The sequence below is a fragment of the Haliotis rufescens genome, unplaced genomic scaffold, assembly GCF_023055435.1.
Source record: "Haliotis rufescens isolate VD_foot unplaced genomic scaffold, xgHalRufe1.0.p SCAF_1, whole genome shotgun sequence".
In the NCBI taxonomy this organism is placed as follows: domain Eukaryota; kingdom Metazoa; phylum Mollusca; class Gastropoda; order Lepetellida; family Haliotidae; genus Haliotis; species Haliotis rufescens.
This window is the reverse complement of record NW_025963779.1, coordinates 69,693,479-69,715,778: the sequence shown is the minus strand read 5'-3', so window position 1 is coordinate 69,715,778 and position 22,300 is coordinate 69,693,479. Positions and strand designations below refer to the sequence as shown.

Below are 22,300 nucleotides of genomic sequence, written 5' to 3'. Positions count from 1 at the left end.
ATATATCTCTCGCTCATGAGAGTAATTTAATTGGAAAGCTATTTTTTTAGCGTTGTGCCATTTCAATCCGACTAAACAAGAATGGTAGCGAATGGGTTCAGGGCATTTATCATAACAGAATGATAACATAATACACTGTATACTTGAGGATATGGTTCAAGCTATGACCTCTAAGAAAACAAAATTTTCTTGACATAATATGTTTATAATCATCTATTTTCTGTTTGAGACATTGTAACTTTAAGGAGAACGATTTCGAAGACTTAAATATCATTAATATTTCTCTTAGCAAATTCTGTATCACATAAGCTTTTAGATTTTAATGTTTTACCTTCTAACTATGTGTTTTTCGCCGGACTTTGTCAAACTATGTAGATAACAGGGTACTTAGGTATAGTGATCTGACTTAAACAAATACTACCCCTTTTTTCTTTCTTTTTAGATAAAATAAAGATAATTTATTTATTGCCGCCTAAAAAGAAATATATAAAAAAGGTGAAATGTTTCCTCCTGTCAGAAAAACTTGTTATGGCACGGGGATCTACTGCTCTTACGTATGTCAGTCACGTTGCGGAAGTGAAGGCAATATCAGATAAGGACTTTTGTCGCTTGTTATTGTCAGGAGTATGGTAATCACTGCAATTGTTATATAAATGTTATCATTGAGTTAGAACCGGGAAACACCCAAATACAAGCTCAAGTGTATTTACAAGGTTATCGCTGCATAGTGATACGAAAACAGTATGCATAATGATCTGTATAGGGGTCTGTGTAACAACAATGTGGCACTTTGATGGACAACTGAAATCCATCAGTATTATTATATATAGTTATACACGATCATAAAAGCAGTATTCGTATAACTTACTGGGTTAAATCACTAAATATTGGCAAATATCTCATTCGCCGTTGGATATTGAAAGCAGATCACATGTCTATGTTGTTAGGGACGTTCGTTAAAGAGCGCTATAGAGCGGCGAGTATTAAGGATATTTTCCGAGTTTAGTTTAATGATTATAACATTTCAATATAAATGACATCCTAGTCAACTCATCCTGGGTGGAGTGGAGTGGAGTGGAGTGGAGTGGAGTGGAGTGGGGTGGGGTGGGGTGGGGTGGGGTGGGGTGGGGTGGATTGTGGCCCAGTCGTAGTCGTCTAAGGCGCCGCGATTCTCTGTGTAGAGTTTTGCGTCCCTTGGGCACGCCAGAAACCTATGATTGTGGGTTCGAATCCCGGTTCGCCCCGATTATGTTTTTAGGTTTGTCATCACCATATCCGTGCTCATGGATTTCACCGGAGTGGTAAACGTCTGAGACCTGCATCACTTCGGGCTTTCCTCCCACATTAAGCTGACACGCCGTGATATATCTGTAATACTGTTAAAAGCGGCGTTAAACCCAACTCACTTACTCACTCATTATACTTCTGATATTTCTATGTACACGCTCAGTTGTTTGCTTGAACGTCCAATGTTCAGTATTTGTTTAGCAGTTACAGCTTTGGAATTGAACCCAACACGTTTCATGTTGAACGTTCAACCTAAACTAGTATCTCAACATTGCAAGGGCTGACGCACTCATAACTTCGTTTATAACCATACTTATAGGGTCAGTTACAGCTATACAATTGAACCCAACACGTTTCATGTTGAACCAGTCAACGTTCAACATAAACCAGTATCTCGACATGGCAGAGGCTGACGCATTCATAACTTGGTGGAATGAACTGACTTTATAATGACACCTAAGTACAGATATTCCCGTTCCCAGCGATACATCAAACTGATTACATATAATGTGTATCTTAACGAGCAGAGTGACTTCATATCTCTGTATCACTGCCAAGAGGTGTGTAGTAGTACCGTCTTTCCTCTAATAAAAGCCCAGGCCATTATGACTTTGAAACCCAGCCCATATTAGAGCCCTGTTCGTTAGAGGTCCGTCCCTTATTCAACGTACTTACGCTTATTTCATAACCTTACCCTATACCAACCCTTAATGCGACCGTATCTGAATAGAGAACATACGTAAATAGTGGAAATGGGTGATTTCGCTTACATATGCTGATGGCGGAGAAAACAGTTTGGGAATATACAAATTCAAGAGCAAAGGAGACCTTTGTATGCTAGATATCATTAAGTGTAAAGCTTCTATAGCTTTGCGTGTATACAAACATGCATGACCAACACACCTTTCTAATACTACAAGGACTGGAACTGTTATTAAATGTACAAATCACTGATTATATGTCAATAAAATCTGACTACTATATGTCACCAGACACCTGCTGATGAATGCTGTTAGTGGAATCAATCACAACTCTGACGCTTATTTCACTTGACGTAGTAACACCATAGACCCCATGTGATAACCAAAGCACGCATGACACACTCGACGTATTAATTTCATAGACCCCATGTGATAACCAAAGCACGCATGACACACTCGACGTATTAATTTCATAGATCCCATGTTATAACCAAAGCACGCATGACACACTCGACGTATTAATTTCATAGACCCCATGTTATAACGAAAGCACGCATGACACACTCGACGTATTAATTTCATAGACCCCATGTTATAACCAAAGCATGCATGACACACTCGACGTATTAATTTCATAGACCCCATGTTATAACCAAAGCACGCATGACACACTCGACGTATTAATTTCATAGACCCCAAGCTATAACTATCGGATACTCGACGTACACGTAACATAGTTCCCCATGATATAACCACGCTCGGCACACATGGCAGAGACACGTTTCATCATTCAACTCCACAGTTGTCTTAATATGTAATCATAAACCCCTTTGCCTTTTGCAAAAGTAAGTATTAACCTACGTTTGTATGTTTTAGGTTGCAACTGCAGCTTACTTAGGTAATGCTGTTCAAACTATGTAAGAGCATATCATGGTTTACCCGAGTAATACTGTAGCCCGAATTAAGGTGTATAATTTGAATGACACCGCCATTTAATCTTCTCGAGATACGACGCGCATATCGCGAGGGGCGATAACTCCCGATAAATTATATGAATTTGAGAGAGGATTCGGAGTGACAAGCCCAGGAAAGCACTATAACGTCAAGTGAAACAAGCCGAGACGAGCGTAATCAATGGATAAAATCACAAGGATAATGTAAAAATCTGATCATAAATGAGGTAAAGTAGAAGAACAAACATGAATTATCAAAGCACTGAGAGTAATCACACTAAGTCACAACCACCACAGTTAATCAGTAGTAGAGAGCAAAAGGTGGACCTAATGTAGGTCATGTATCTCTGCAGGGACCTGTCCGTTGAATACAATGCCATATGTTCCTGCACAAACCGACAGACCAACGTAATATAATACACCATCAGTTACGCAACGAGAAGGGTCCTTGCAGAGACAATAGATTTAACACTGGCATAGAGATATGCAGTGCCATATATAAAGCCTACCAGACTTAGGGAACCAACCATATGCTGGGATGTATGGTGTGTGTGTGTGAACGAAAAAATATTATGTCCACACTAAATATATCGTAACCCCGTATTGATCAACCGTTATATCATATCTCGGTGTGGAGACCCATAGATCAACGTCTGTCTGCAGGCACATAGGTGTATCATACCCCTGGTTCCGGTGAGAACCGTGGGCCAATGTACACAGGCACACTTAATGTATTACATCCTGCAGAGACACATAGACCAAACGTAGTGTTATACGTTCCTGCCGAGACCCGTTGACCCAACGGATTGTCATAGTTCCTGCAGAGACCCGTAGACCAAACGGAATGCTATACGTTCCTGCAGAAACACATAGATCAAACGGAATGCTATACGTTCCTGCAGAAACACATAGATCAAACGGAATGCTATACGTTCCTGCAGAGACCCATAGACCAAACGGAATGCTATACGTTCCTACAGAGACCCATAGACCAAACGGAATGCTATACGATCCTGCAGAGACCCGTAGACCAAACGGAATGCTATACGTTCTTGCAGAGACCCGTAGATTAAACGGAATGCTATACGTTCCTGCAGAAACACATAGATCAAACGGAATGTCATTGTTCCTGCAGAAACACATAGATCAAACGGAATGTCATACGTTCCTACAGAGACCCATAGACCAAACGGAATGCTATACGTTCCTGCAGAAACACATAAACCAAACGGAATGTCATATGTTCCTGCATAGACCCATAGACAAAATCGAAAAAAATGTTATACGCTCTAGCAGAGACCCGTAGACCAAACGGAATGTCATATCTTGCAGAGGACGCAACAATGGCTATCACTTTATCTAATGTTCACAAAGCCAACTTGGTTCCCAAACGGGAAATTGTCTCTCTGATAAGAAAAGAACCTGTCGGGGTCGCAGGCTGTGCAGGTGGCTCGGGTCGTGTCTATATTGTTTGGTTTGATGCCAATCCTTTCCAAGAGGAGTGTGTTGGTAGTCACGAGACCTGCGTGTACCCGAGTACCTTCACCATTCACCCTGAAATCCACAGTGGTTTGGTCAATAGCCAGGAACTCTTCTACTGCAGGATCCATGCTGTCAAACGAGAAGCAGTCCGCGCATAACGTCGGTCCCATGGTAACCAAAATATCCTCCACATTACTTCCGAACTCTTCTACAAGAGCGTTCACCGTCTGAACGACCACCCGTTTCAGTGTACCCATATACCCAGCGTGCGCTGCGCCGCACACGCGTTTCACTGGATCCACAAAGAGAAGAGGGGTGCAGTCAGCTCCTGCCGCGGCCACCGTCAAACCAGGCTTGTCGGTGACAATGGCGTCGTACTTCTCTGGCTCTTCCGTTCCAACCACCCACACCTTGTTCCCGTGGTCGGTCCGCGTAATGAGGAACTGATCCGGATCGAACAGGGCAGTTTTGGCCAAGCGTCGTACATTCTCCGTCACGGTCAGACGTGAGTCGCGTTTGCGCGTCGTGTACAGCAAGTTCATGGACGACAGGCTCGGTATGCTGGTGATCCCGCCAGAGCGTGTGGAATAACCATGGTTAAACTTGTGACTTGGTATGAGAGTTGTTCTCAATACATTTATCTCTCCTATTGACGGCAGGGTTATGAGCATATTCCGGAGGTCAGGTAACGCCGACTTCGAGTCCACCAAGGCCGTGACGTCACACGGCGTTGTTTCAATCCGCCATGTGTGAACTGGCGTGAACATGGCTCCGCACACGGTCTTCCAATACTCTTCATAGGGGTCGCAACACAAGACGCACACGTTAACTACATCTGCATTGTCCAGGTTTCTCTTGGCGTCGTAAAAGCAGTTTACGCGACCTTCACCTACAACCTTGGACGTTGTCATGCTGGCGCCGGTCAGGGCGTTTCCTGGCACGACCGGCGTCTCCGTCGACGTCAGAAAGTATACGTATACGTGACTACTCACATTCTCGATTACGCGTAGGTGCTTCGCCATTTTGTTGATGACGTCAACATTGTCTTCAAAGCCATGAATGTCGACCAGGACAGCTGAAGGTGCTGCGACCTCCATGTCGATTACGGGGACCTGTCTGAAAGAAGAAACGAAATATATATGAGAACTGAACATACAAGCACATAAAAACACTTGATACTGAGTAGATACCCAAACATTAATTCGTCGCATCTCAACAGGCCGTGGTTTCGCTCCGCACGATATATAGAGGAAATATAAGAGGCGACATCGTTGAGAGAATGCATCGGTTCACTTAAAAAAATAATAATATAACCATGCTTTGCGTGAAATATTGTTACTATAACAATTAAGATAATATTTTATTCGTATGTTTGTCTAGATTATTAAGCCTGAATGAGCAGAGAGGTAAAGTATTGGTTGGATGACCTGAATCAAACTGGCTTGGGATGCCAATTGACCCGATCCTAGTCCCCCTTTAAAGATGACGCGAAACAATGTAACATTCATGATACTCATCCATCATGGATGCTGGTTGTGATGACGATGGTTATGCTCGCTATTGTTGCGTTCTACTAGTATCAGAAAGATTCTGATCCGTTAAGCTGGAAGGTTTTATGAACCCGACGTATACATCCATCCATCCATCCATCCATCCATCCATCCATCCATCCATCCATCCATATATATATATATACACACATCCATCCATATATATATATACACACACATCCATCCATATATATATATATACACACACACACACACACACACACATATATATATATATATATATATATATATATATATATATATATATATCTGACACGTCCAAATCCAACTACACACGTAGGTGTATAGACATATGTTCCGCCTTTTTTTCCGACTGACCGTTCGCCCTCTGAACAGAATATACTCGCTCTAAGTGCAATGGTGGTAACTCCAACATGAACGGGATGACACGTACGCCATGTCTGTCAGGGAGACTTCGGTGCATCTGAACTATTACAATATTTGAAAAGCAATACTCTGAACTTCATACAGGAAACAACGTACATTTGGTTTATCTTGTTAAAAGACATTTCTGCCAACGAAAGGGCTGACGTAATTTATTTTCCCATGTGAAACTGTACGAGATGAAATCAATAATGCTGACAATTACGTGTTGAGTGAAAAAACAGGAGACATAACCAAATAACGTTAGAACATCTGTAGCATGTTTTTCGTCTCCATACATATCTTCATGTGAAGCCGCCGGAAAAAAATACGCATTAAAATTGAAACGCCTTTGGTTCAGAATACATATTTTAACTTGTCCATTGTTTAAGATATATGCAACAATTATTCAAAGTGAGATCATCAATGTGTTTACCGCTTGGGAGTGTTTTAAAAGCGGAAAGAGCGGAGATTTCAAAAAAGGAAAAGGAGACCTCGCTAGTTCGGGCCTCGTTAATCTGTAATTGCAACTTTCCGGATAGTTACCTTTGGGGACTATTTCATTTGGAGCGATTACTTCCGGATTGAAGGGGTTTCGTAGTACAAGCCTAGAACCCCAGTATAATACACGTGGTCGGGCTAGTTACTGTGACTCAGTGTAGGTAACAAAGTAGTGTTTAGTAGTGTTTGTCTGCATATCACTGGATGAGTAACGCCACCGCGTAAAATGCATGTTGTTTGTCAGTCCTGTCGTGAGCAAGTTTTTATTCTGAACAGGAAGATATGGAAATTAGGGGGAAAAACACCAGTGTACTATGCGCGTCAAGCAATTTTCGTCGTGCACGGAAAGCGACGAAATATAGGTCGGCAACGAGAGGAGACATTTGGTGAGAGCGTGCGAAAGCCGAAGTATTACTGACCGAAGTAGACTAACATATAGTCTCTGAAATGAACATATCATACAGAAAAAAACGGTTGTTCAGTTATCTTAATAAAAATCTAATAAAAAGGGAGCCCAGTGATTCTCTTCATTTTCCTGATACTGCAGTAATCTAGACTTGCCAAACATTATAGACTTGCATGGGCTGTAGTTGATATAAATGTATCAGGGTCTGTAAGACAGACTACTGACCGAAGCAGAGTATGCATCTCTGTGCGTGAGGAAGCACAATATGAGGTTTATTTATTGGGGCTGTTAACGTGTTACAAACCGAAGTATACATTAAAAAACAACAAATTGTTTACAAAAGTTTCAATGTGATACTTCTCCATGTTATTGTGAAAAGGATGTTAAACATTAGGCATTTATGTAAAGTACTTGCAGAAACGGGGTTTAGAACCAAAAGCTATCCAAGAAGGTTTGAGTACAACACTAGGGAATGATTCCCCTTCCTGTGTCACCGTAAAAGGATGTTTAAGCGAGAGCCTTGAAGATGACCCCCGTCCTGTAAGGCCTGTCCAGAGAATGCACGATATTGTGATGGCCGACCAGCGAATGATGGAGCGTCATATTGCTAGTTCAGTAGACATGTCCCAGAAGAGAGTACCTTCCATTATCGCAGAAACATTGTCACTGACGAAAGTATCCGCTCGTTGGGTTCTATAGCTTCTGACATCGTATAAAAAACGCACAAGGCACAATATGTCTCGTGATAATCTTGCTCTGAAGCTGATCCAGAAAGGTTCTTGCAACGATTTGTGAATATGGATGAAATCTGGATTCCCCACTTGCAACCTGAGTCCAAACAACAATTTGCAAGAACTTGATCACTGCATGTTCCTCAAGTAAATTTGTCCATTTTCCAAAGGGCACATACCCCTTTATATCTTACTAAGTTTTTGTGGATACTAATCTATAATTTCACGCGGGGAACGACGCTCTCCTAACTATACGAGAGTCTCTGTGGGCTACAAGCCACTCAACCGGAGCGTGTCAGTACGTCCACATACTGTCACACATACATTCCCCGAATCAGAGCTTGTCAATGTTTCAATTATCATCGGGGGCACGGGTGTCCCAGTCGTCTAAGGCGCCGCGATTCGCTGTGCAGAAGTGCGTCCCTTGGCACGCCAGAAACCTTTGATTTCTGGGTTCGAATCCCGGTTCACCCCGATTATGTTTCTTGGTTTGTCAGCACCATACACGTGCTCGTGGGTTTCACCGAAGTGGTAAACGTCTAAGACCTGCATCACTTCCAGCTTTCCTCCCACATTAAGCTGACACGCCGTGATATAACTGGAATACTGTTAAAAGCGGCGTTAAAACCCAACTCACTCACTCATTCAATTATCATCAATGATGTGTGTGTATAGTCGAGACATAAGTTTGTCGTCTCAATAACAGCACAACCAGTAACACAATGTATGATATGATGTCATTCCCATGTCGCCAGCTGTTTGTTATTTCCTTTACTTCTTTACCGAAAGAATGTTAACAATTCGCTAATATTTATGAAATGACTCAAATGGTCCCGAAGTGGATTTTAAGTAGGACGTAATTCAGTTTAATGATCCAGTCTCGTTTCACAAATGAGTCATGCTGTTACAAAAATTAATGTATATGTGGGTGGATTGAATTGTATTACGTACGACGGTCGTAGAAGATCCTTTGAGCAATGGGACCTTCGATTTCCCTGGTAATATACTTATATCCTGCTTCTGCGGGCCCCTCTTCCTCTCTCACACTCTCTGTTGTTCTCTCTCTCTCTCTCTCTCTCTCACACACACACACACACACACACACACACACACACACACACACACACACACACACAGAGTTACATTAGCTTATATATCGCTGAGTTTTCTCCCACTTTCAAAACCAAACTCACAAATACTGCAGCTATTATCACTGTAGATTTCTATGGAAGCGTATTAGTCCCATAGTCTAAAACAGTATCTTCTTATTTCACCCACGTAGATACTACTTACATCTACGTTGTGGCAGTAATACACTGCCATAGATTTCTGATCAAGTACATTTATTCAAAATCGTACTAATATTGACACTCTGCTGGTTTCGAAGTGCACCTCGATGTGAGATTTAAAGAAAATATATCACAATGTTTGACAACAAATCTAATCACTTATCGCGGATCATGATTTGGACGTGTTTATAATCTGATTACAATATATTTAGTATAATGCTTACCTATCACAACAGCCAACGACGATATGAAGACAGTCCTGTCCTTTAGCCTGTGCTGGGCGGGTGAAACTGACGTACTCCAATGGGGGCGTTACCCACGAGTCTTTATCATACCAGCTGTTTGTGGTGACCCGGAAGTGATCAATGGCCACGTGTGATACAGGTCAAGGCCCAGCACTAGGTGCAGGTGCAAACAAACCCACAGCAGTATGTGGGTTTGTTTGCACCTGCGATACCTTTACAATTACAGGGTGGAGATTCGTGATTAAAGAAGAAATAGTCCCCAATCCTCTTTCGGCGAGACAATAACTGAATAGTAGAACCCTATTTAATTCGCTTTTCAGGTGTAAATCAGGAAGTAGTGACTGTCTCCATACGATATGTTACGAGTGTGTCCCGACTGCCTTATTGTTGTAAATACTGGACTTTGTCAAATTAACGAATGCCAGGTGAAAGGTAACCCCGTTTTAGAGTAAGTTATTAAATTATTATCCAGCTTGAAGTAATCAGGTGCATAAAACACATAACGTAATGCAAATACCATTGTAGTAGTAATAAAAACATGAATGATCATGCAATGTTTTCCATTTTATCACAATAACAATGTATTAAAACATAGCTTCCTCGATATCCTTGCTATGATTGCAATGCATTATTAACATTGAAACAGAAATTAGCGTTAATGAACGCGTGCCTTGGCTATATAATTTTTAGGCATTGTTGACAAGATGTGAGTGAGTGAGTTGGCTTTGAACAGTATCCCAGTAATATCATGGCGTTTCAGCTTAATGTGAGAGGAAGCTCGAGTAATGCAGGTCTCACGCGTTTACCACTTTGGTGAAATCCACAAACACGGGTATGGTGCTGACAAACCTAGAACCATAATCGGGGAGAACCGGGATTCGAACCTACAATCACAGGTTTCAAGCGTACCCAAGGGACGCAACTCTGCACAGCGAATTGCGGCGCCTTACACGACTGGGCCACCTGTGCCCCCGACGGGATATCTGAAATAATGCATGCGCCAATAGTGACGTAATGTGTAATGGTGTCTCTATTATTGTAAACCAGTGTTACATTCTTGTGTCTCTCATAGTTTAAGAAACTCGTGCACAACCCAGTCCGCGTTCATATGCTGTAGGGTTCACTGGCTGAAAGCTAAACAGTCTTCAAGATTTCGCTTACATATTCCTGTCATTCCTTGCTATGAATCACTTCCGGGTCCCCTCAAACAGCTGGTACAATGACGCATTCTCGTTACTTTATTCGCCTCAAGTAAGGTTATCATTTCATGTTTCAATAACACAGCTTCAACAAAACAGAAAACTTCCTGATTTCAACATCAAATCTGTTTTGAGATAGCGCCTCGCAGGTGTACGTATGTAATCAACAGTAAAATGCGCAGGAACAGCGAAGAGGGCTTTCCCACGGCGCACATGAAGCAGTTGTTTGTTTAGGAGTGACACCATTCGTCTGAAACGTCTTAATGTCTTATTTTCCAGGAAACACAACTTGACACTTATATTTGACCTTTGTTCACCTCTGTAAATGATGATGTACAAAGAAGATCAGTGAACATGACAAACGTACAACATCTGCAAACATGACACTTATTAACGAATATAATTAAATAAGTATTGTTAACGATGCTTATATTGCGAAGGCTAATAATAAATGTTATAGAGAATATGAATATGTCATACGGATATTTGAATGTGTATTTCAACGTAAATAGTCATAGACCTCGTTTTGTATTTGGTTATCTAAACTCATAGGACGAATGTGGGTGACATTATACTTGTTCGGCAAAGGGAATGACGCATGCGGGTATGGCAAACACGTGACACGGCTGTAGACAGGGCCTCGTGATCAGTACGTGACGGTGTAAGGGAACGAATTATAGCGTGACAAGAGTGTTGACCGTTCTAACGTCTCTGCAAACAGCCAATTCAGAATAGGTCTTCCGCAACACTTGGCGGTTATACCGGCACTTCTTACATGACAACGAGTTTTGGGTTTAAGCCCTACAGAAAGGTTAGTCAGTAACATATTAAAGTGTGAAGCAAGCCCTTAGCTACGCGGGTCTTAGAGGGTTGAGGTTTCGCTGAAGCCAACGATAGGGTATGGTGTTGGTGGAATCTTGGATTCGAACTCACGAGATGCGGAACTTTGAGCTGACGGACATAACTCTAAACAAGCGAGTTGTGTCGTCTTTGGAAGCGGGTTACTACTACTACTACTACTACTACTACTACTACTACTACTACTACGTATGATGACGGCGACGACGACGATGATGATAGTGAGTGAGTGAGTGGGGTTTTACGCCGCTTTTAGCAATATTCCAGCAATATCACGGCGGGGGACACCTGAAATGGGCTTCACACATTGTACCCATGTCAGGAATCGAACCCGGGTCTTCGGCGTGACGAGCGAACGCTTTAACCACTAGGTTACCGGACCGCCCCGACGATGATGATAACATCAATAATGATGACGACAACTGTGATGATGATGATGATGATGATGGTGATGATGATGATGATGATGATGATGATAACGCTACTGTATATGCCCAGAAAAGGGGCTACAGTAGTATGAACTGTATCAACGGAGACGAGCAATGAACAAGTAGTCCTTCCTGTTGCTACAGTAGCAAGGCGCACAGGACGAGGGGATGCAACCATCCGGACGCCCTACTCGGAACACTGATTACATATGGGGGGCATTCGGTTACTACCAGGTCCTCGACCCGAACATTAGACTAACATTTAGTCTCTGAAATCTTATATTACACAATATCCTTCTTGACTCTAAAAATAAAAATAAAAGTCCCTATGCTGATTTCAGATAGAGCTAGCTTGAGCTGGCTAGACTTGCTTTTGTATGCATTTCCAGATTATGTTTTTTTCATAAAATAAATATATTCCACGGTCATGGTGCAGGACTACCCGAACATAAGCGACCCCCCATGTAATAATCATTTCATGGAGAGGGTTGTGGGGTTGGGTTTGAGGACTGGGAATTTTGTTACAAAAAGGTTATGTTTTATTTTCATTGAAAAGGAGACGAATAATTTCATTTATTTTCAAAACACATTTTGTTCAGGACTTTCTGCACGTGAAGCGAACAATGTATTTATTACGGTAAAACCTGATAATAATGTCGATTTGCCTGGGCTGGAGATTGATTACCTGCAACGTGTCACGTACCCGACAATCGCAGTGAAGCGCATACATCCTCCCTTGAAGAATACGAGATTACCTTTTGAAATGGAGATATATGTCTCTCTTGCAATTGTCAACTAATTTGTCCAACCTTTTGGAGCACATGACTCACCGTCTCAACGTTTGAGGCTATTTTTACACGAAGAAGACAACCGATTTTTCAAGTTAATCTTGACAGTAATAAAAATGGGATCGACAGCAGGGAATAAAATGTGAGGGTCATGTCAATGGTATCACTTTCGTGATCTAAAAATACCACAATTAAACACTATTCCCTGCGCTTCTTGCAATATGTTTGATATTTTATAATGTCTACACAGATACAAAGTTATGATATCAAATAAATAACATGTACTGGTGAACCAGTTTGCATCATTTTAATTTAAATATGAGGGTTGTATGATTATCTAATTGAGTGATCAGTATTACAGTTCCAAAGTCTGAATTCAAGAAATCTGTTATTACTAAGTCACATTAAGTTTATAAGAATATAAATTTAGAAGAACAAATACAAACCTAATCTCTAAAACACCCCACATTTACACGTACAGACTTTACGTTTAAACTATTTGAACCTAAGTCATCCCCGATACAGCCGAGGGGGTCGAAGGGTTGAAACCCATGCAGTTTGTCACGCGTTCAATAATTCATGTCACGTGATAAGCTTGGGGATTCCCCTTCGTTCGCTGTCGCCATCTTCGAAGTGTATATTGTTGAGTATGTCTGACGAAGTAAAAGAAGACTATGAGAGCGAGCTGGCTAGGTAAATATTGTACTTACTCGGCAACCATGAGTCTTGCGTATGCTACACGAGTCCTTTAGAAACTGTTACTGTATTGACAGCGACAAAGCTGATAACTTCCGGGTTCCGAAATCTCGTCGCTGGGAAACGAAATAAGAAACTATGTTAGACACCCATCTTGTAAATATGTCAACCAGTGTTCATCTCTTATCATGTCGATGTGTCTTCCGCCACCCACCCCACCTGAGCACAAGGACCCACCCACGACTGTTCCGCTCACACAGACTTAATGACGCATTTCCTTCGTGGGCTGATTGGGTCAGTGACTGCACTCGGGCAGAAGCACACAACATGAAACTGAATATCCAATGCAACTATTTGTATAGCCCTTTATGACTGTGTCGCTAGTTGTGTGCTTCCTTCACGATGTGTCGACTGACTCGCTCATGTATAGTTAGTGTTATTCACCTTTGAACATCGTGTCGTATATGTATAAGGATGTCATTTACTACAGGATTTGAATTACTTATTTGACGTCATTTGTTTAGGGTTGTTTGTTTGTTGTTTAACGCCGCACTCAGCAATATTCCAGCTATATGACGGCGGTCTGTAAAAAAAAAAGGAATTTGGACCAGACAATCCAGTGATTAACATCATGAGCATCGATCCACGCAATTGGGATCGATGACATGTATCAACCAAGTCAGCGAGCCTGACCACCCGATCCCGTTAGTCGCCTTTTACGACAAGTATAGTCGCCTTTTACGGCAAGTATGGGTTTGCTGAAGACCTATTCTACCCCGAATTTTCACGGGTCCATTTGGGTAGGAGAAAGTGAATGTTTCCTTGCCACGATTTTTGTATACTACTAGACTTAGTAAAGAACCACCCGATTCTTTCACATTACTATATGTGATAACATATTAACCACAGTAATATGAAAGAATCAAGTGATCCTTAACCTTTTTGAGTAGTACACGAGTAATGTGTCAGGGAATTCGAATCACAGCAACTCGTCGTGGTCAGTAAATAAAAATATATACCCATATATATATACTTATATATAGGATTCGAATCACAGGAACTCGTTATTGGTCAGTAAATAAAAATATATTCCTCTCTATATAAGTATATATAAGTATGTTTATAGAGTAATCGTTTGTTCGAGACAAGCAGAGTGCCAATATTTGACAATAGGACCTATACGGGTTCCGCCTGGTTAAAACATTTACAGCACCTTAAACAATATATCGGGTTAATTGAGTTTGAGTTAAAGTGAAGTGTGTGAATAATGGACTCTCCCCTACCATCGTCAAGGGTTGCCCAGTCGTCTAAGGTGCCGCGATTCGCTGTGCAGAGTTGCGTCCATTGGGCACGCCAGAAACCTATGATTGTGGGTTCGAATCCCAGTTCGACCCGATTATGTTTCTAGGTTTGTCAGCACCATACCCGTGCTCGTGGGTTTCACCGAAGTGGTAAACGTCTGAGACCTGCATCACTTCGGGCTTTCCTTCCACATAAAGCTGACACGCCGCGATAAAACTGGAATACTGTTCAAAGCGGCGTTAAACCCAACTCACCCACTCACTATCATCGTCAATATACACGTACGTGTGTACAGACCGTCAAGTATTTACGACCATTTTTTCACGAAGTGTATCCATTTTTATCTTACGACATAATTTAACGCAGCTCGATATTGTTAATGATTGATTACCAACCGATTTGACCACACACGGGTTGTGGTTTGAAGACACCTGACCACCGGAGACGGGCCTCTGGGAAACCAGCGATATCCATTGCACGTCCACTACAGTTCTCTGCTCGTCTCGAAACCCTGGTAGAAGGATATATTTATATTTTATTGCCGCAAACATTTCGCATTAACGACTCTCACCATATAGCTGATGTGCACCCAAAGACACGACCTGAATTCCCGAGGAATGATCAACATAGTGCGCGAACAGACTCGATATCAAACAGAACATTTTGTCCTAAAGATTAGGAGAAGCACACATAAATCACTCAGGACTAATATCGCCTGATAAGTTCAAAAGAGAATTTCCACTTTTAACCGAGAAAGATCATAAGGATAGGACCAATGAAAATAACACTTAAAAAATAACGTCATCATGGGAGTAATATTTATATATACAATATCATATATTTAGTCACCTGAAACTTTGTTAAAACTTTCATTGTTATTTTTGAGTTGCGATAAAGTTCATATATACACCTGGAAAATAATTACACGCCCCCTTACCATATATTTCCATATAAAATGGATTTATTTGTGTGTTTCATAAAATCGACTCTTAAATTAATTTCTGATGAAACACATTTGTGGTTTGTACTAAAATGACACACTCATATTAAAATGCAGAGACCGAAATGTGTATATATGTTGTCACTATTCCATGACTACCCCTTTCAATTCTAGAACGATAAATAATATTCAGGATATTTGGCGACTGTTCAACACGCACAGGGTATTCTACTGAACCTTTAATTAAGTGATGATCCCACCTCGTGATGATGACAGAGGAAATATGTCCACGAGTCGGAAGGACCTGTTCCGTAAGGGATATATATGGATTTCATATTTCCCTGTGCGTCTTGAACACTAGCCAAATATCCTGAATATTTTGAAACAATGATAATCACTAACTGCCATTCTACCATGACATATAGATTGGAAAGGTACAAGTTTTTCCCCCTAAGTACAGCCACCTCTCATATTTCCTTTCCGTCATTGAGGTCAATGATGGAATATATTGTCAGATCCGAGTGTTTCCTTGTTCCTGGGTGTGTTTGTGTGTTTGTTGTTTAATGCCGCACTGACGATGATCTGTAAATAATCGAGTCTGGACCAGACAATACAGCGACTGACATCATAAGCATCGATCTACGGAATTGGGATACGATGACATGCATCAACCACGTCGGCGAGCCTGACCACCCACATCTTACGACAAGCATAGTCGCCTTTTACGGCAGACATGGAGCTATTCTAATCCGGATCTTCACGGGTTTCCTTGTTCCTTCGTAGCAGTGTCGTTTTGCTGGCTGTAACAACTGCTATGCTCCATACTCCCATTGAATTGCCCCAAATGACTCTGAATCAGAATATGAATGGACATTGCCTTAATCTGACCAAAACGTCCCCAGCTACTGTAACGATGAATCAGTGGGTTCCGATAGGGAAAGCGAGTTAATGAGTGAGTGTGTGTGGTTTTACGCCGCTTTTAGCAATATTCCAGCAATATCACGGCGGGGGACACCAGAAATGGGCTCATCCTTAATGAGAACTTCATGAACTCAATATATGGTTTAAAGTGTGTGGTTATTGTGTGACGCACTCAGAAATATTCCAGATACATGGCTTCGGCTTGTAAATAATCTGGGCCAGACAGTCTTGTGATATTATGAGCCACGATCCACGCCGTTGGTGTACGTTGACAACACGCCATTAACCATATCACCGAGCCTCTCAACCCGACCCAGTAAGTGAGTGAGTATGGTTTTACGCCGCTTTTAGCAATATTCCAGCGGGAGACACCAGGAATGGGCTTCCCACATTGTACACATGTCGGGAATCGAACACGGGTCTTCGGCGTAACGAGCGAACGCTTCAAACACACAGCTACCCGACCGCTCCCGATCTATTCAGTCGCCTGTTACAACCAGCATGGGTTTCTGGGTACATATTAACCCGGTATTAACACGGGTTCCCAATTTAGTCGCCTCATCGGACAAGTAGTAAGATGCTGGGGTCACATCGGTCCTCTCGGGTAAAGACAGATTTTACAATCTTCATAGACAATATGTTCTTATATCTGCATCTCGCTTTCCTTGAACTACGGATAATTCGATGTTTAATATACTTTAGCGATAATGTGCAATATCTACCTCAGAATGTGAAAAAAGATATCATTCGAGTAAAATACTATTTTATGCCGGAACTACTTTCAGTCTGCCCCAATGACACTGCGATTTCAGAGGAAGATCATGAAAATCATGTAACAAAATACTAAATGGAATATCAAATAACATGTTTATCTCATCTGTTCACCTGCTGCGCCACACATGAAATTTCAGATCACTCGATAAAATAAACATGTTAGTGGAGACAAATATCTATATGTTTTCGATGGCTCCCGCTTGGTTACTTCAAGTAACCAAGGTGTCCTTGTGTCCAGCTATGTCATTACAGATTGTGTCTCTATTTAGAGGGGCGGTCGGGTAGCCTAGTGGTTAAAGCGTTCGCTTGTCACGCTGAAGACCCGGGTTCGATTCCCGACATGGGTACACTGTGTGAAGCCCATTTCTGGTGTCCCCCGCCGTGATGTTGCTGGAATATTGCTAAAAGCGGCGTAAAACCATACTCACTCACTCACTCTATTTAGAAGGGATTTCGTAATTTATAAACCTGTGAAATTTTATGAAATGGTTTGTAGTGTATGCCAATATATGTGGGTTTTAGGTGACAATTTAGGGTTTATTCAAAGCGCTTCTTAATCTCAAATCGAGGCTTACATAATTGTGCTATTTTAGAGTCACTGGGTTCATTCACCTGATGAAGGAGTAAGCTTATACTCCTAAACGGTGTGTTCCTCATAATAAAGAAGTCGACATCCATAAATTCTCCTTCTTATGTGTATCGCTTCTAAATGCCTTTCAAAGACTTTTTTTTGAAAAAAACAACGTTTTTATTGTTCCCAGAGTTGAAGATTCATACAGTATTCTGTCAAAGACATATTTCGGATTGCATAGAATGGCACTCTTTAAAAAATTAAAGGGGCCTTTCAAAGACTTGTCACTGGGTTATGTATCTGGTAGATACATATACAATGGTGTATGCAGAAAGCGACTTTAGGTCTGTCAGCCGTTGGGTTCCGCTCGACAGCTTCCTTTAATATGTTGTTTTGTTTGTTGTAGAATGTTGAGCCAGGAGGAGGAGAGTCCTGGAAATAAGCCCATGGTCTATTTCGCGGACCTCTACCACAAAGACCACCCAAAGGAGCGCATCATCGAGCGCCTGACAGAGGTCATCACCAGAAACACCAAAGTCCAGCAACACCATGTCCTGCTGCTCTCCCCTTCTACCAACGAGCTCAATAAAGTTTCTCAGAAAACAAACATCCAAGATGGCAACGGTATCACTTATCATCGAATCATCACTGAAAACAAGATCCAGGCATTCTATGAAGGAAAAGAGTTCCTGGATGCCAACACTTTGAACCGAATGGCAATGGTCTGCGCTTGTGAACAGAGCGGCTTCTGGAAGCAGTTGGGCGAAATGTTCTTCACCAAGGCATATCAGATGTTTTTCGCTGTGGTCGGGACGGGAAAGATGGAACTGACTGCGTCCTATGGTCTAGAATGTGAGATAGAGGCTTTTCTTCAAACTTTACCTTCCATTGGTGACATCCAGATTTTGAAGTCTCCTCTCATCCCGGACGCCATCTTTAACCACGGATTCACCACCAGAAATGGCGGTATCTCCTCCACTCCCGCCCTCCGCTCGCTCAATCTCGCCTTTGCCTCTCGCAAACGGGACTCCATGTTGGTAATCAACGAGAACCGTCGTCGTCTGGCGGAAGCGGCTGGCTTCAACAACAAGAACATGCAGTTTCCCAAGGTCGAGCACGGCAACCGAGTATGGAGTATCGGCCAGGATGTACCTGCAGGGTTTGACGCCATTGTGACTCGCTCAGCAGGGATCACCATCGCAGCTCCAGGGGCGGACTGCGTGACCATCTTGTTTGCGGACCCAGTGCGACGCGTCTGTGGGGCTACCCATGCTGGATGGAGAGGAACGCTAAAGGGCATAACAGTCGCCACTATCCAAGCCATGGTGAGAGATTTCGGGTGTGACGTCGGCGACATTGTCGTGGCTATTGGTCCGTGTCTTTCTGCAAGCAATCTACAGTTCACTCCAGAAGACGCGAAAGGTTTTGCGGACATTGACCCTTCTCTTGTTCTATGGAAAGAAGGCGATCAGAAGGTGTATGTTGACCTTCTGTCAGCCAATAAGATACTTCTTCAGAGAGTTGGAGTAAGGATAGAGAACATTGACACAAGTGCCCATAGATGCACGTACGACAACCCAGGCGAGTTCTACTCATACAGAAGGGATAAGTTCCCTTTCGGTAACCAGATTGCGTACATCAATATCAGATAGAGTTGTCTCCCTTGTCAACATGAGTTATCTCCCGTGTGACAGGCCGACAAGAAACCTCAGTGGACCACCTATAGATATAATGTATTCCCAAAGACTATCCCACACGGGAACTTACCGGAAACTGGATTCCATGAACAATGCAAAGTGTGTTATAGGTTTTGAAATGATTGAATATTCATACCATGTACAGATACACCTTATTGCATATTGTTGAATTAGGTGATGGGATGTATTGTATATGTAACACTGAATAATACGTAATCGCCTTCTGTCAAGAACGCAGTATTGCGACAGTACATGGATATGGGAAACTGTGAAATTCAAATGAATTTACATCACTTCCACATGTGTCCCTTCGAAGTGAGCCATAACAATAACAAGTAACTAACATAACTACTTTCAGTATACTACTGAAAACATTTAAGGATGACCCGGTTATGTCATATTACTATAGGTATTCTGTTGTGCCATAACATATAAACGATAGTAATAAGAAAAAATCGGGTGATCCTTAACTTCGTTAAAGATCAGAGCGAAATATTTTACAGTTGATTAATCAGACTTGTTACAAATTACGTTTTACCTTTTTGTAGAAAATCTGTATCGGATTTAACCTATCTTTAAATTACGATATCCCCGTTTTATATACATATATTTATTTATTTGCTTGAGATATAGATATAATTTATTTATCCACCATTGCTGTTTATGGTGTTCTCATTTACTTGATAGGTGTAAAGGCATGGTTCCAATTATTTCTGTTATTTGTAGATTGTTTAAATAGACTGAAAATGACATGTTATCCCTTTTGATTTGGAAACGGTAATTATCTTTTTACTTTGCATATTATTCTTTCCTTTTGGTTTGATTATATTGTTTTGACGGATTTTGTGACTTTTAGGGCGTGAAATGAGTGTTATACAACCAGTTTGAAAATAAAATATTTGTTTTCATAAGCAAATGTTGGTGAAGCCTTTTTTGTTTGATTTTGAACGCCAACGATTCCAGTTATGTTGATACAATATCCTGAGTAGCAGCGTTGTACCAATTGTAAACGTACAGACATCTTCAAGTAAGGACAGTTCTTTAGCAAAAGCCTCACTTTCTATAGGGTAACAATTTCATGTCGACTGGAGTAAACCACAGCGAGTGAGTGAGTGAGTTGGGTTTAATGCCGCTTTTAACAGTATTCCAGTTATATCACGGCGTGTCAGCTTAATGTGGGAGGAAAGCCTGAAGTGATGCAGGTCTCAGACGTTTACCACTTCGGTGAAACAAGGAGCACGGGTATGGTGCTGACAAACCTAGAAACATAATCGGGGCGAACCGGGATTCGATCCCACAATCATAGGTTTCTGGCGTGCCCAAGGGACGCAACTCTGCACAGCGAATCGCGGCGCCTTAGACGACTGGGCCACCCGTGCACCCCTAATCCACAGCGAAGTTACCCGATCGTCATGCGACCTGAAACAGGATTTTGGGATATTCCTGCCATATACACACGGCGGTTTAGACCGTTTCCAATTTATTGCAGTACATTACATTGCTTTGTTCAATAAACGAAATATAAAATGAAAAGGTGAGGCACTCGAAAAATTCTACAAAAGTATTGTTTTTTTCGAGTTGTTTTAATTGCAGTCAGAACATCCTGATCAGAGATGCTTGATAAGTCTTTATATTTCGTGTCTATGTGTGTTTAACATACCTCATTATATTAATACGGGGCGGTCGGGTAGCCTAATGGTTAAAGCGTTCGCTCGTCACGCCGAAGACCCGGGTTCGATTCCCGACATTGGTACAATGTGTGAAGACCATTTCTGGTGTCCCCCGCCGTGATATTGCTTGAATATTGCTAAAAGCGGCGTAAAATCAACCTCACTCACTCATTATATTAATACTATTATATCAATACTATGTGACTTCCCGATGTATACTGAGCAGCAAAAGAAACTATATAATACCTATCAGTTTATTTTATCATAATTTGTGTTTGATTTGCAATATCCTAAATTTGCGATATTATATATAAATATAAACCGTAGTGGCTCTTTGTCAGTCAGTGTGTGGATACTTCCACATGTTTTTTTTGTTTTAAAATATATTTTGATTTAAACTTTAGATAGCAAAATCACATCTCACATCATACACAACTGCTGATGGGTATCTTAGAAATCGTATCTTTGAAAATCAAAACATTTACATTTTTCGGCAAGAAGGTACAACATTTCTAACATGGTAGGGGGCATGTGGTTGCAATTTCATTTTTTACCCAAGACTTAACTGAACCAATATTATTTTTACACAAAATTACCCAGATTGCACTTTACAAACTGATGCAGGAATGAGTGAGTGAGTGAGTGAGTACGGTTTTACGCCGCTTTTAGCAATATTCCAGCAATATCACGGCGGGGGACACCAGAAATGGGCTTCACACATTGTACCCATGTCGGGATTCGAACCCGGGTCTTCGGCGTGACGAGCGAACGAGGCTACCCGGCCGCCCCGATGCAGGAATGAGTGATGGTTAAACAGACATAATCAAATTAAATTTCAGTACTTTCAATTTATGATTAGATAAAATACAAACTCAGTATACAGAGTCAACTACGGTTATAACGAACTAAAAGGGGCCACTAGTTTTA

At 41.6% G+C, this 22,300-nt stretch overlaps 2 protein-coding genes across 5 annotated transcripts in view; one reads left to right on the top strand and one right to left on the bottom strand.

The window, feature by feature from the left end:
- The window catches only part of LOC124134054 (purine nucleoside phosphorylase LACC1-like), a 31,832-nt gene extending 11,213 nt beyond the window's left edge, over positions 1-20,619 (top strand). For 2 of the 3 annotated variants that reach the window (XM_046498677.2, XM_046498678.2), the window contains exon 2: positions 18,413-20,619. In XM_046498677.2, the coding sequence (XP_046354633.1) occupies positions 18,413-19,658 (1,246 nt within the window). In that variant the 3' untranslated portion in view covers positions 19,659-20,619. Of the gene's footprint in view, positions 1-13,383; positions 13,496-18,412 lie in introns of those variants that run through there. The other variant, XM_046498676.2, reaches the window with a different exon arrangement.
- Positions 1,301-13,869, bottom strand: LOC124134056 (purine nucleoside phosphorylase LACC1-like). 2 transcript variants are annotated; one of them, XM_046498679.2, is made up of 2 exons: positions 13,513-13,869; positions 1,301-5,539 (listed from the first exon to the last, which is right to left on the bottom strand). In XM_046498679.2, exons 1-2 carry the CDS (start codon positions 13,521-13,523, stop codon positions 4,297-4,299), a joined length of 1,254 nt encoding a protein of 417 aa, XP_046354635.2. In that variant the 5' UTR covers positions 13,524-13,869; the 3' UTR covers positions 1,301-4,296. The 2 variants fall into 2 exon arrangements, with proteins under 2 accessions (XP_046354635.2, XP_046354636.2); XM_046498680.2 differs by lacking the exon at positions 13,513-13,869 and adding an exon at positions 9,509-9,669.
- Positions 20,620-22,300: the final 1,681 nt, after the last annotated feature.